The sequence below is a fragment of the Saccopteryx leptura genome, chromosome 6, assembly GCF_036850995.1.
Source record: "Saccopteryx leptura isolate mSacLep1 chromosome 6, mSacLep1_pri_phased_curated, whole genome shotgun sequence".
In the NCBI taxonomy this organism is placed as follows: Eukaryota; Metazoa; Chordata; class Mammalia; order Chiroptera; family Emballonuridae; genus Saccopteryx; species Saccopteryx leptura.
This window is the reverse complement of record NC_089508.1, coordinates 86,216,589-86,232,877: the sequence shown is the minus strand read 5'-3', so window position 1 is coordinate 86,232,877 and position 16,289 is coordinate 86,216,589. Positions and strand designations below refer to the sequence as shown.

Here is a 16,289-nt window from a genome sequence, read left to right as displayed (position 1 = left end):
AAGTCACATGCAAAAGAATTAAAGTTGACTAGTTTCTCCTCTTGCACTAAAATTAATTCAAAATGGATCAAAGACCTAAATACAAGATCTGAAACAATAAATTACATAGAAGAAAACATAGGATTAAATTCATGGACCTTGGCCATAGAGAACAATTTATGAATTTGACCCCAAAGTCAAGGGACGTAAAGGCAAAAATAAATGGGACTGTATCAAACTAAAAAGCTGGCACAGCAAAAGAAACTGACAACAAAACAAATAGCCAACCAAATGGGAAATGATATTTGCAAACAACAGCTCTGATAAGAGGTTAATATCCAAAACATATAAAGAACTCACAAAGCTCAGTAACAAATGAGCAAACAATCCAATTAAAAGTGGGGAGAGAAACTGAATACTTCTCCCAAGAGGACATACATATGGCCCCAACAGATATATGAAAACATGCTCATCTTCACTAGCTATTAGAGAAATGAAAATCAAAACTACAGTGAGATAGCACCTCACACCTGTTAGATTGGCTATTATCAACAAGGCAGATAATAACAAGTGTTGGAGAGGCTGTGGAGAAAAAGGAACATTCATTCACTGCTGGAGGGAATGTAAACTAGTACAGCCATTAAGAAAGTATGGGCCCTGGCCAGTTGGCTCAATGGTAGAGCGTCGGCCTGGCGTGCAGGAGTCCCGGGTTCAATTCCCGGCCAGGGCACATAGGAGAGGCGCCCATCTGCTTCTTCACCCCTTCCCCTCTCCTTCCTCTCTGTTTCCCTTCCCCTCCTGCAGCCAAGGCTCCATTGGAGCAAAGTTGGCCCGGGCGCTGGGGATGGCTCAAAGGCCTCAGTCTCAGGCTCTAGAATGGCTCTGGTTGCAACAGAGTAATGCCCCAGATGGGCACAGCATCACCCCCTGGTGGGCATGCCGGGTGGATCCTGGTCGGGTGCATGAGGGAGTCTGTCTGACTGCCTCCCCGTTTCTAGCTTCAGAAAAATACAAAAAAAAAAAGTATGGTAGTTCCTCAAAAAATTAAGAATAGAACTACCACATGACCCAGCAATTACTCGACTGGGTCTCTATCTACTTCCCAAACTCAAAAACATTGGTATGTAAAGACACATGCAGCCCCATGTTCATCGCAGCATTATTCACAGTGGACAAGACATGGAAATAACCAAAGTGCCCTTAGATAGAGGACTGGATAAAGAAGATGTGGTACATATATACTATGAAACACTACTCAGCCATAAGAAATGATGACCTACTGCCATTTATGACAACATGGATGGACCTTGAGAACATTATACTGAGTGAAATAAGTAAATCAGAAAACAGAAAAAGCTAAGAACTATATGATTTCACACAGAGGTGGGATATAAAACTGAGACTCATGGACATAGATAAAAGTGTAGTAGTTACCGGGGGAGGGAGATTTAGGGAAGGAGGGAGAAGAAGAGACTAAAGAGGGACAAATATACGGTGACGGAAAAGGATCTGACTTTGGGTGATGGGTATACAACACAATCAACAGTTCAAATGCTATAGAAATGATCACTTGAAACCTATATAATCTTATTGATCAATGTCACCCCATTAAATTTAACTTTCTAAATAAAATAAAAAGGAAAAAAGACAAGTTGAGCATCTGATACTATGATAGATGAAACTATTTCCTCCCTAATTTTATCACTTGCTTAGGGACATTTATGGGTACTTCCAGTGATAGTCTTTTTCTTTATAGATGTTCACTAAAAAACAAAGTATGTCTCACATATTCTACAGAAAATTCTTTTAATGTAGGTATGATTAAAAATGCACTCAGTTAATGACAAAACTATCAAAGGAATGATTATTTACCCTTCTAACTGAACAAATGAAATGAGTTGTTTACACACACAATTAAAAAAAATATATAGCCAAGAAGAACAAACACTGATTACCAGTTAACAAAAATAAAAACTGAACATTAATTGTTACCTTTATATTGGCAGAGCAAATATAAAATACAAAAAGTAATTTTACTTTGACTTTACAAATGAAACGTCCTCCCTAAGAAAGGCCGCTGTCTGACTATTTGGTTTTCCCTGGGGCAGGTGTGGCATCCTGAGGGGGCTCAGCCCCTGCTGGCACGGCCTCAGGTCCCACCCTCCACTGCAGTGGTCAGCTCGGGGACAGCAGAGACGGCTTCTGGACTGGAACCAGCTCCTGCCTGACTGGGGCTGGTCTCAGTCTGAGAGGCTAATGCTTCTTGAGTGCAGCTGATATCTGTTAGACCAGGTACGTCAGCTTGAGCAGGTGTGCCCTCTTCTTCTGTTTCCAGTTCTGTTTCCTGACTTGGAAATTCCTCACCTTCTTCTACCATTGCAGGTGGCAGCTGTAATAAAGTCTAATAAAAAAAAAAAAGATCAATATGAACTAACTCAAATGAAAAGACATTGGCTTATAAAATTAAGCTCTCACAACTACGTTACCTTCCTAATAAACAAGGTTCACTCTGGGGTTCTCCAGACACTGCTGGACATCTTATATCACAGCTGAAACAACTCTGACAACAATGGCCTAGGTTTTCCCGACTCCAAGAACATGCCAACTGAGATATTACAAATAATGATCAACTACATATTAAATATTTAGAAAGGAAAGTAATATAAAACCTATTAGATTTTTTAGCCAAAGAAGGTGCTGTCATATTTCTGAAAAAACAGTGGCTGATTAGGACTGTCTGACACACCAGCTCGAGAAGGGCCAACTTCAATCAAGGGGCCCTTCCCTGTTGAGGGTAGGGGGGAGCCAAGCCTGAGAAAGCTGTGGCAGGGAGGGCGCAGGAGGACACAGAAGTCTGTCCCCTCAGATGCTGGAGCAACTCTGTATGGTTGCTTGGAAGAGGTGGAAAGGGATCAGTAGAAAATGAGCGGGATTAGCAGGAGGCATGAGGAAACTTTTGAGGATAATAAATACATTCATTATCTTCACAGTGATGATGGTTTCACAGGTATATACATATAGTCAGAGCATATCAAATTGAATACTTTAAACGTGGAATTTATAATATGCTAAATTATACCTAAATGAAGATGTTTTGAAAGTATGAATATTACATGAATAATAACAACCCACTTTGGTTTAGTTTGTTTTCATAAGGAATCAGTATGTATTTAAAGATTTATTCGGAGGTGAAGGGGAATACAGTCAATGCTGTTGTGATAATGTTGCACAGTGACAGATAATTAGTGGTTTGATCACACTGTAAAATATAAAAATGCCAAATCACTCTACTGTACACTTGAAACTAATGTAACTAATATAGTATTATGTACCGGCTACTTAAATTAGAAGGAAAGATTCTTTCCGCAGCAGATGTCAGTTGGAGAACCTCACCTGGTGGTAGTGGTGTGTGGTCTGTATCAGATGCATATACATGCTGTACACGAAGTTCGCCATCTGGGGCATGTTCTTTATGACCTGGATTTCATGGGCTGGTCTCTCCCCATTCTAGAAGAAGGCAAAAAGGAAGTAAATATATAGTGAAGAACACTAAAAACTAGCACTACAACAGAAGTCCATGTCTCTATTTTATGTGTAAGCACTATTAGGTTTTAGGACATAAAGATGTAAGTGTGAGAGTCTAATAAAGAATAAAGAGAGTGATCAATCTAAATTTAGAAAATGTAGAGATTAGGAGGGAGCTAAAAGTCACTAGCTTTTAATACAGCTTCAAGCTGGTATATAAAATACGAGCTATGGTAGGAGAAAAAGAGATAAGTAACCATTTGAATAGAGAGAAAATCAACATTGTCTAAAGAAAGGTCTCTAATACTGTATATACTCCAGAGACAATTCTCAAGATTATTCACAAAGAAAACATTAAAACTATTATTCCTATTTATGTTTTTTTTATCTTTATTATATGCAGCTTAAGTGTCTGTTTGTCGCCGATAGCTTATTGGTTGCTTGCGTAACTGTACTAGCCAATGGGGTGAAGTTGCCACGGCTGAACGCAAATTGAGCGGGTCAGGGGGAAGGTGAACATTTGTTTGCATTGGCAATCATCTGCTTTTGAAACAATTTAAGGCTGAACGCAAATTGAGCGTGTCAGGGGGAAGGTGAACATTTGTTTGCATTGGCAATCATCTGTTTTACATAAAAACTACGTCTTAACGTAATTTCTTTTAAGAATGCCTCCTAGAAAATACAGCACTGAAGAGGAGAGAAAAGGAGCTAAAGCTGCACAAAAACAGCTTTCTCGACAAAAAGAAACCACCGAGCAGAGAAAGACAAGGCTTGCTTCAGTTGCAGAGAAAATGCGTCTTTCTCGGCAAAATGAGACTGATGAGAGCATAGAGAAACAACGCTTGCCTCAGATGCAAGACAAAAAAGCCTGTCTCGACAAAATGAGTCCCTTGAACAAAGGCAGGAGAGAAATGCAAAAAAAACGACAGAGTAATGCTGACCAAAACGCAAAAAGGATTAAAACAGTTTCAAACGGAGAAACTTTAATTTTTGAGCATTCCTCTGGTGACATGAATATTAAATGTGAACACTGTCAGTCCTTAAACTTCAAGTTAGAAACTAATCGATTTGACTGTGGCAAGAAAGGATTTTCTCAATGTTGCAAGTATGGAAACATTGTAGTTCCACTATTTGAGAATTATCCACCACTCTTGAATAAATTATTGACTAATCAGCATCCAAATAGCAAACAGTACATGGACAGCATTCGATCCATTAATAGTTCGTTTGCTTTTGCGTCCATGGGAAACAAACCAATTGACTTGCCTGGACCAGGACTTTATTGCTTTCGACTTCATGGTCAAGTTTACCATCAAACTGGAACTTTGCATCCTCCAATTGAAAAATAATGTCATAATAGCTAAGTCTTTGACTGGCTCCTCTAAAGGTGAAATACATGTCATTTCAAGAATTGATTTGGCTCCATCTCAAACAGGGTTGCCGTTTCAATTGAGACGTAGACAATTTCCTGTAAAACTTGCCTTTGCTATGACCATCAATAAGTCTCAGGGCCAAACGCTTAAGCATGTTGGCATTTTTTTACCTGAGCCTGCATTTGGACACGGTCAACTTTATGCTGCCTGTTCAAGAGTTCGTGAAAGAACGGACGTAAAATTAAAAATAACTGATGGTCCTCTGCAAGGCGAGCTTAAAAATGATGGAAAGATCTACACAAGAAATGTTGTGTACAAAGAGATCTTTGACATGTGAATTAACATTTTATTATTTAAATCACCTTTATTTATTGAGCTAGCCGTGGCTCTTAAGAAATGTACCGCCAGTGGTTTCCTTCATTGCACTCTAAGCAATTAAGCAAGTAGAAGGGGGAAACCCCGTGGGGCACTAAGCAAAGGGGCGTCCTCGCCGCCTGCCCTGGGTAATTCAGTTTGAATTAGCAGACACCTTTGCACAAATCATTTTAATTACAATTTATAATATCTAGAACAAAGGTCATTTCATATGACCGCCGGGCTTTCTAGTAAGATATAAGAAGCTAATATTTATAATTAGAAGCTAACAATATCTAGCCTGTCAGTCATGAAGGTGAATATTCAAAAGGAGTTTTTACTAACAAAGTATACAGTCAAAAATGTTGGCAAACAGTAGCCTAAAGTGTAAACTTTGGGCCCTTGTGGGTGGCTCAGTGTTGTCCCGGCACGCCGAGGTCGTAGTTTTAATCGCTAGTGAGGGAGCATACAAAATGCAATCAATGAGGACACAACCAAATGAAACAGCTAAGTGGAATGGTGAGTTGATGCTTCTCTCTTTGTTTCTCTCTCAGATCAATGGGGGAAAAAGTGTAAACTTTGTGGTATCTACCAGAACCATCTGGGGGAGAAGTCAAGGCACACAGGCCTAGACCCTAGCCCAGGGGTCGGAAACCTATGGCTCGTGAGCCAGATTTGGCTCTTTTGATGGCTGCATCTGGTTCACAGACAAGTCTTTAATAAAAAAAAATAATAAAGTTAAAAATATAAAACATTCTCATGTATTACAATCCATTCATTTCCAACCACTCATGTTCATGGTTGCAGGTGGGTGGAGTCAATCACAGCTGTCCTCCGGGACAACACCAAATTTTTATTGGATAATGTGTAACGTACACGGGTCGTTGTACGGCTCTTACGGAATTACATTTTAAAATATGTGGCATTCATGGCTCTCTCAGCCAAAAAGGTTCCCGACCCCTGCCCTAGCCCCTCTGAGACAGAGTAAGTTGATTAAAATGGAGTCACTTCTGAGAAACAATGCCAACCTGAGAAACAATGCCCTACAGTGCAGGTGAAGTAAACAAAGAAAATACAAAATTTGCACTTCTTCTTAAACTGGATTAGAATGAAGACGAACAAGTTTCCTATTTATAATTATAAGATGTTTATAAAGTCTCACCCATTCTTACCATAGAAACAATTTAGAAAACCATAAAGGTAAAATAACTTCTAAAAATAAAAAGAATTTGGACCCTGGCCAGTTGGCTCAGTGGTAGAGCGTTGGCCTGGCATGTGGAAGTCCTGGGTTCGATTCCTGGTTGGGACACACAGGAGATGCAACCATCTGCTTCTCCATTCCTCCCCCTCTTGCTTCTCTCTCTCTTTCTCACTCTCTCTTCCCCTCCTATAGCCATAACTCAATTGGAGTGAGTTGGCCTTGGGTATTAAGGATGGCTCCATGGCCTCCCCTCAGGTGCTAAGAAGAGCTTGGTTATTGAATAACAGAGGAACGCCCCAGATGGGCAGAGCATTGCCCCATAATGGGCTTGCTAGGTGGATCCTGGTCAGGGCAAATGTGGGAGTCTGTCTCCCTGCCTCCCGTACTCTCAATGAATGAATAAAAAGAGAAAAAGAAAAATAATTTTACCTTAAAGCGATAAATTATTTAAAGCACATAAAGTCAAAAATACTTAGTACATTAAATAGCATTTCCTAGAATTAAGCAGGAGGGTAGGATTGCATGTAAGCAGGTATTCTTTTGATAATGGTCACTCTCTGCCACGGTTACATCTGTGTGCAGAGCCTGCCATGCTGTTACAACTATAAAATACTGCCTTTAAAACAGGAAGTGGGTTTTGTTTTATTTTGTTTTAATTTGTTTGTTTATTTTCTGGTGACTCTGCTGGGAACAGCCTCTTCCAGGATGCAGTGCTAGCTGGTGAGCCCTCCCTGCCCCCACTCTCTCCTGAGCAGACGCCGGGGGATGCTCTCTGCCCGCAGCCCCCAGGCTCTAGTGCATGGTGCTGTGCAATGCACCAGCTTCTCAGTCTTCTGTTCACTGGGACCGCCTGAGCTGCATCCAAGTTTCTCCAGGTGTGTCCCCGCAGCCCTTGGAAATGACGCAACTGGGGAGTCTGTTAAACCTGAAAACACAGAGGCTCTGCCCTGGACCTCTTGTCAGGAATCTCCCTGTTTCATCATCAGCCCACAGGAAAATGAGAACCTCAACGCCCCAGGAGTGTGTCCAGAATTCAGACTGACATTCAAGGCTTCACAAGACCCCATTCCATCACAGCTCCCCACCTTTTCCTCCTATTTGTCTACAGCCACATAACAAAAAAAGTGCTTAGCATTATTATAAAACAAACAAGAAATTAATCTTGTTTCCTTTTCAGGAGACAGAAGTGTACTGTGAACATTTAAAACTTTTATTTAAATTCCAATGGATCTCTAAGATATTTCATTAAATGAAAAAGCAAAGCCCAAGTTTATATAGTATGCTTTTATGTAATAAAAAAAACTATGTAAGAAAATAAACAGGTATCTGCTCCTTTGTGCAAAAGGAATATATGAAGAATGAACCAGAAACTAAAGAGATTGTTTACCTATGGGGGAGGGAGCAGGGGGAAGAGGAAATGGAGGGGAAAGGGTTCGAGAAGGAAGGAGGGATGGGAAAACGGTAGCAGGGATGAATGAGGAGGGAATGATATACATGAGTTTGATTCTTTTCATGGCCGAGCTAGTGACTCAATTTACTCGTGTGTCAAATCGAATTTCCCCACTTAAATTAATGAGAATGCAATTAATCTATTCCAGTCCCCAAAAATCACATGAATTTTTGGTTTATATGCTTTCAAATAAGAGAATGTACTTTATAAATAATAAATACATATATATACATAATAAGAGAAAATGTAAAGAAATAACTGGTTTATGAAGAGTATTTACCTTCAAGGTCAGGTGAAGATGCTGGCAGAGGGGAGTAGACATTATTAGCATAACAATGGCCCTTCCCAAGCAGGAAGGTAATTAGCAATATCACAGACAGCTGCCCAGCGCTATTTTTAGCAATAAAGTGAGCAAACTCAGAAAATACAAATTTTACAAGCTCATTTGCCCAACAATCATCATTTTCTTCATGGACTTTTGGCTTTTTCGCCACACTTTCCTTGCTTTCACTTAATAGGCCGTTTTAACAAAAACCTTTCCATGGAAGTTTGTTTCTTCCTCCCTCTCAGAACATTCAGCAGGCTATCTAGTGGAGGGTGGCGGAAGCACGTGATTCAAATATCCGCTCATGACTTAAAGCAAAATATTCCATGAGTGACTGCTCGTCTCTCAAATTGCTCGTGATTTAAAGTGCTTTTGTGTCAAGGTACCACTGTATCTTTTTGTGAAGTATATGTGCTGTTCCCTCCCACATTTTCCCAGAATGTAAGCTTCTTAAGGCTTCCCCAAGAGCTAAACCATTTATTACTATTATCAAATATATAATTAGTTAAGTTCTCCTAAGAAAGCCAAAGAGAGGCAGTACAGTACGATACCAGGGGTCAGCCTGCCTGAGTTTTAAAATCTTGGATTGTTGTTAGATGCATGACCAAACTACTTCTCTAATCCTCAATTCCTTCACACATAAAATTGGGTTAATAAGAAAACCTACTGAACAGGGGTGTTGCTGAGATGAAAAGAGATAATGAATATAAAGAACTAATTGCTTGATACATGCTTAGTACTCATAAATGTTGGCATATACTATTTTATATAGAAAGTTCAATTTAGTTCCTTAATGAAAGCAACACTCTAAACCAGACTAGATGATCTTTCTGATGATGTTCCTTGCCTACGTGGTCATCTATAAGAGAATGCAGCTCTATACAATGAAAAAAGAAGTCCTACCTTTCTACTGGTTGGGAAAGGTTCTGTTGGAATTATATGCAAATGAAGTGGGCGGGCTGTGAGCTGGCTGAAAGCAGGAGTTAGTTCAAAACAGTTCTGGAAGAGGGATACTCTGGCGAAGATATAAAGTCCAAGTCTGGCTCGAGACATGGCCACCACTAAGCGCCGAACATCCCTTTGGGAAACAAAATTAATTAACATACATCAGGATTAATAACATTTATGTAGCCTTTTCTTTTTCTTATATATTCCACTAAATATTATTGTTAAGGTGTGTCAAGCAAAGTTTCTTCAAAACTTAACAGAGTTAAATATTAAGTTAATTAATATTATGTGACTAGTAAACCAAGTACAAAGTTAATGCTTTATTACTAATCTCTATGTTGGTTTGTTTGGGAGGTGGGGGGACTCACGGATATAAAAGATCTGTGTTGCTATATTGGTATTATGGTATAGTTCAGTGCCAGTCACCGCTAATCAGTCATCTGAACCAGCGCTTCCTCCACTTCTTCACCTACAAAATTCCCAGGCTCTTCACAGTCAAATTCTACTTCCTAGATAACTCTCACCAAACTATTTTATTCTTATTTGTAATAATTATAAATAAAAACATATAGAATTATGATATGACATAACATAACATAACATAACATAACATAACATAACACCATGTCTTATTCATATTTACTCTAGTACTTAGGCTCAATGCCTGACCTAAGTAATCAATGTTCACATAAACAAAAATAAAATTGGCTAAATTGAATGATGTAACTATATATGTAACTATCTAATAAATTGTGTCAATTTTCTTTATCTCTTAGAGGGGATATGTTTTCAAAACTTTGAATCAAATAAATTTATAAAAGGAGGGCTATATATTAATTATACTGGTATGTGTTTTAGTAAAAAATAATAATGGTTTCATATAAAGAGGACAGTTTGTTTTCTTGAGATGCTCTTAAATGGCGAATTAAATTTATGAGTATTCTACAAAAAAAAGACTTTCATGAATAATAATAAAGTCTGGTAAAATTACCCTGATCCTTGAAATAAAGTATTAGTGTTACAGAGATCAGATGTTACAAAGGTCGTATAACAACCAAGGATACCCTCTCCACTCCACATACACAAAACTACAAGATGTCCGTTTAGGCAGGAGAAAGTATATCCCTTTGCCTGACCGGTGGTGGCACAGTAAATAAAGTTTCGGCCTGAAATGCTGGAAATGTTAAGGTCACCAGTTCGAAGCCCCAAGGTCCCAGCTCTAAGCATGGGCTTATCAGCGTGGGGTTGTTTAGCTTAAGCAGGGGAATGTCCACATGATCCCAAAGCTTGCCAGCTTGAGCCCAAAGGTCACTGGCTTGAACAAGGGGACACTGGCTTAGCCCTGGTCAAGGCAGGTATAAGAAGCAATCAATGCACAACTAAAGTGAAAGCAACAATGAGTTGATGCTTCTCACCCTAAAAAATAAATAATAAATAAAACTACCTATATCTGCTACATTTGTGACAAGCTGAGGTCGTGAAGAAATATTATGTTCTAGGTTACTGTAAAACAAACTTTTTTATTTTCTTTACATTTCCTGAGAACCCCGTGGGGTCATGCTGCAGGTGGGTGGTTCCAACAGTGGTAACTAGATGTACAGTGCTTGTAAACACTTAGCATGTGTTCGCACACAAACGTTATAAAGGAAAGCATAGTGAAAACTATGTTGTCAGGGAAGAAAAGATGGTAGCAGTGGTAGCAGGACCTAAACTGCAGCCTTCATGGCAATCCCTCTGTTATAATGTCTAGGTCTCCCCTTCACATCCAGAGGCTGTAACCCCCTAGGCAGAGCACAGAGACAGGCTTCCGCAGCGCTACTGAACTGATCACCATGGGGACTCATCTCCTGTTCTCAGCACTGGAAGCAGTCAAGTGGCCTTAGAAGCTTGACCTCCGCTGCACATGAGAGTGAGACTAGAATCTCCTGCAGATTCAAATGTACGTGTCTTCTAAGGATATGCTTAATGTCTCCCCCACTGGATTCTTAAGCTCCATGAGGGTAGAGAAAATGATTAGAATTCCATCTATATATCAAGAACCCAGCACACTACCAAATAACAGATTGATTTTAAAGTTTTTGTTAAATAAATGACTAAACACTATGAATATGACAAAGTACTAGGCAAAAAAGTTAATGACTAGACAGGGATCTCTGGAGCTGCATCTTGAATTCAGGGCAATGAGAACTGCCACCTCCTTTCATAGTCCCCAGAATGTGGCTGGACAGAAAGAGCATATAAAACAACAAGCCATCATTCTGACAGAACCCGTTCTAAGAAGACAATTCAGGAAACTTAGTTTCACTGCTCTGTATTAAGACCCGAGCATTTCTACTGGTACCTGAGCTATTCAAATCAGGTGGAGGAGACAAGAACAATGAACTTTGGAAAAGGGACTAGTGGTATCTCTGTACTCCGGCTTCTAAAACAGCTCCACAGAATCCTAAGACAGGTCTCTGGAACTAAAGCTGAATAGTCTGGCTCCTAAACAATCACCTGAAGTGTCTATTCTCCATAAAAAGATGTGGCCAAAAGAAATATAACAGGCACTGGGAAATGAAAAGGATTAAACACTGAGTTACCACATGACTACTGCACCCAAGAGAAAGGAAACCATGTCCACATGAAAACTTGTACATGAATGTTCACAGCATTACTCACAATGGCCACAAGTGAGAAAAAAAAACCAAAAAACTGGCCCTGGCCGGTTGGTTCAGTGGTAGTGCATCGGCCTAATGTATGGAAGTTCTGGGTTCAATTCCCGGTCAGGGCACACAGAAGAAGCAGCCATCAGCTCCTCCACGCCCCTTCCTCCTTTTCCCTCCCACAGCCATAGCTAGAATAGTTTGAGCAACGTTGGTCCCATGGCCTTGCCTCAGGTGCTAAAATAGCTCTGTTGCTGAGCAACAGAGCAGTGGCCCAGATAGGCAGGGTAGAGGGCTTGCTGGGTGGATCCTGGTCGGGGTGCATGCGACAGTCTGTCTCTGCCTCCCTGACTCTCATTTAAAAAACAAACACCCAAATAGCCATTAACTAATAAATATTAAATAAAATGTGATATATCCACACAATGCAACATCATTTGGCAATAAAAAGGAATAAAGTATTCATATATGGTACAACATGAATGAACCTTGAACACATTATGCCAAGGGATTCCATTTAAACAAAGTATCTAGAACAGGCAAATCTACAAAGACAGGACAGTGGTTACCAAAGACTTGGAGGAGAGGGGAAGGAAGTAACTGTTGTTAAGTATAGGGTTTCTCACTGGGTGATGAACATGTTTTAAAACTGATAGTGAAGACAGTTGCAAAACTCTGAACATACAAAAAAATCACTGACTTGTACACTTAAAATACATGAATTGCATATAGTATGTGAATTATATCTCAATAAAGCTATTATTTAAAAGAGAAAAACATTTCTTTGGTCTCTTGAAACTTAAACAAAATATTAGATAATAAAAGATTTAAAGATTATACTTGTGAACCAAAATATTCTATGAAGAATTTGATAAAATTCTAGCTAAGCTACCAAAGGAATTTGGATAATTGGAAGCATAAATAGTAATTATATTGACATTTCTCCCCAAACCATCACCAGCACCAGCACCCCTGATAAAGACGTTCAAGAACACATTTTCACAAGTACAAAGGTTGATTATTGAATAATGGTATTTTGTTTAGAGAGGGACCAGATAGGGACAGACAGGAATGGAGAGAGATGAGAAGCATCAATCATCAGTTTTTCATTGTGACACCTTAATTGTTCATTGATTGCTTTCTCATATGTGCCTTGACAGCAGGCCTTCAGCAGACTGAGTAAGCCCTTGCTCGAGCCAGTGACCTTGGGTCCAAGCTGGTGAGCTTTGCTAAACCAGATGAGCCCATGCTCAAGCTGGTGACCTCGGGGTCTCGAACCTGGGTCCTTCCGCATCCCAGTCCAATGCTCTATCCACTGCGCCACCGCCTGGTCAGGCAATCAGGTTCTTTTTTAATCTTTCATTTATAATAAGTAATTTACTACCATCATCTTTTTTTAAAATATATTTTCAGAAGTCAGGCAAAAAATAGGAAAGAACTAACTCATGTACTCACACTGTGAGTTTTTGAGAGATTTTAATGATGTTAAGTCCTAATGATGCCCCATTCAGATAGCAGCTAGCTACAAATCTCACTGCAGAAATAAAACTGCTTTTTAAAAAAGTTAGTCTCCAAATACATGCTTGATACTTAAATAAGCAAAAATAAACTGTTTTAGTATGCTATGGTCTTCAAACAATTTCTTGAAACAATCTATCTTTGATTACTCTTACATAAAATTTATTCCTCTAGTGCAGGGGTCCCCAAACTGCAGCCCCGAGGCCATTTATCCAGCCCCCGCCGCACTTCCAGAAGGGGCACCTCTTTCATTGGTGGTCAATGAGAATGAGAGGAGCACACTGACCATCTCATTAGCCAAAAGCAGGCCCATAGTTCCCATTGAAATACTGGTCAGTTTGTTGATTTAAATTTACTTGTTCTTTATTTTAAATATTGTATTTGTTCCCGTTTTGTTTTTTTACTTTAAAATAAGATATGTGCAGTGTGCACAGGGATTTGTTCTTAGTTTTTTTTTATAGTCCGGCCCTTCAACGGTCTGAGGGACAGTGAACTGGCCCCCTGTGTAAAAAGTTTGGGGACCTCTGCTCTAGTGGAACATGATCATTGAGCTAAGCTCCAAGCAGATCTTGACTTAATGATAACATCATGAGAGCTTAGAGAATTTTCTTTTTCTATCCACCAAATAAAATAATAAAATGAACTCTCCATATAGTTTTGCTATTAAGTCATACGAAATGAAGGTTTATATAAAACTAACTGGCTACTTTGTAATAAGGAAATATTATTCCCATAAATCTCTAACACATAAATATATCACAGTAAATAATAAAAATAGACTATTTTTTTGTTCTGACAATTCTGAATCCTGGAAGAACAAAGGGTTCTTTTGCCCTCTAACACTGAAGCTGGAAGGCTGTGAAACATCAGAAATCCTATGCAACAAAAAGTTCATTCTGGAGAGACTTTTTTTAAAAAAACACTTTACTTCCTTTAATTCATGCTGGGGACTGAAAAGCCAAGAGAAATGTTAGAGTTTGGATATTTTGGGGACAGAGGTGCTGGGAGCTGACTGTAAGCTGACAGTCTGCCCAGGGCCCCATTGGGCAGACTGCCTGATTGGGTTGCAAGGGGCTGTGCCCCAGGGCTCGTCCTGCCTCCCGTGTTCCCGGAAGGACTGGAAGGAAGTTACTTCTTTGAGTAAGGTTGTGTATGTTAAGTATTGGTGAGGGGTTTTCTGCACCTGGTGGAATTCTTGAGTTGTCTAGGAAACTGTATGCTAATTTCCTCTTTGCCCAGTAAATAAAGAAGGGTGCAGTTTCTGGGGGCGGCGATGTTTTTGCGGCTCTGCCAGAGCAGGAGTTACTGCTAGCAATGAGCTGTGGCTTCCTGCCGAAACCCATCTTTTATATGTCTTTAGTTCTTTATCTATATTCATCAATTTCGTACTGTCCTGCTCGAGACCCTGGAATATACTCGTCGCACGGGTAGTGACAAATTCAGTAAAGTTTCTGACACTGTGTTCCTAACAGATACAGTGTGCTGTATTAAGATTTTATAATAAAATGTTTTTTCTAAATGTTACTGATGAGTAAAGAAGTTTACTAAAACACTTAAGATTCAAAAAAATCAGAAGCAATGCAATGGTTAACTATGAAGAGTACGTGATATTGTTACATTCCAACACACAGCACCAAAAGTCTCCATAACAATTAACTGTAAACTTAAAAAAAGGTAAAACTATTTAGTAACAGAAGTTTAAAATTGAAGAAGACAGTAAAGTTAAATATGACAGTTTTGCCATACATACCTCAGATGGCCCACTGCCCTGGTTCGTACCAGAGAAAGAAGAATATAATCATTCTGTTGACCTTGAAATCTGTCAACAGTTGTCACCTAGAAAGATAAAAAATGGTAAACATGGTATATTTTCAATAATAAGACTCTAGAAATATTGTGTAAATGATGTACCAGAAGTAAAAATCTTTTTTTTTTTATTCAGTGAGAAGAGGGGAGGCAGAGAGACAGGTTCCTGCATGTGCCCCAATTGTAATCCACCCTGCAAGCCCACTAGGGGACAATGCTCTGTCCATTTGGGGCATTGCTCCATTGCTCAGCAACCGAGCTCTTCCTAGCACCTGAGGCAGAGGCCAGGGAGCCAACCTCAGCACCCAGGGCCAACTTGCTAAAATCAAGCCATGGCTGCAGGAGAAAAGGGGAGAGAGGGGGAGAGAAGGAGAGAGAGGGGGAGAGAAAGGAGAGAGGAAGAAAGAGAGGGAGAGAGAGAAGGGGAGAGAGGAGAAGAGAGGGGGAGAGAAGGAGAGATAGGGAGAAGATGAGAGATAGGGAGAGGATGAGAAAGAAAAATGAAAGGGGGAGGGGTGGAGAAGCAGACGGGCACTTCTCCTGTGTGCCCTGACCGGGAACTGAACCCAGGACATCCACACGCCAGGCTGACGCTCTATCATTGAGCCAACCAGCCAGGGCCATAAAAATATTTCCTTCAAAATAATCCCCAAACAAACATGACCATATACTTGAAATACAAAGGGCACATTAATGAACACTAACTATGAAATAAACCACAGTAACTGGATATGGTATATTCCTATTTTAGTCACACTTAGGGCATTCATCTTCACCTCTGTAACATTCTTTCTGCACGAAACTACTCAACTCCATGAAGCAGGGACTGTGTCAAACTTATTTTCCAGTATCCCAGTTTGATGCCTAGCAATTAACTTATTTTGCTCACTTACTGTTTAATATATTTCTAGTTCTCACCTACAGAATTCCTCTGTCAAAAAATAAGCAAGTCATCTTCCTAGTACTTCTTGTTCAGTTTGGAAATACGTGTACAAATAAGGAAGCTCAGGGAGCTTTCGGTCTCACACTGGCACTCAGTCATTTATCTCCTTTTCATTTATGTCACAGAGTTTAAATGTTTATCCTGCACACACTACAACCATGATCCTACATTTAGAAAGTTAACTTTTCTTTTTAAGTTCACTTCACAGAGGTATAATTTACA

General features: G+C 39.7%; 1 protein-coding gene across 1 annotated transcript in view; it reads right to left on the bottom strand.

Moving 5' to 3' along the window:
- Window positions 1-1,768: 1,768 nt before the first annotated feature.
- AQR (aquarius intron-binding spliceosomal factor) overlaps window positions 1,769-16,289 on the bottom strand; it is a 104,844-nt gene continuing 90,323 nt past the window's right edge. Inside the window, exons 32-35 of the mRNA XM_066388467.1 lie at window positions 15,069-15,154; window positions 9,111-9,285; window positions 3,373-3,486; window positions 1,769-2,380 (exon numbers count right to left, since the gene is read on the bottom strand). Of these exons, the coding sequence (XP_066244564.1) occupies window positions 2,129-2,380; window positions 3,373-3,486; window positions 9,111-9,285; window positions 15,069-15,154 (627 nt within the window). The 3' untranslated portion in view covers window positions 1,769-2,128. The remainder of the gene's footprint in view (window positions 2,381-3,372; window positions 3,487-9,110; window positions 9,286-15,068; window positions 15,155-16,289) is intronic.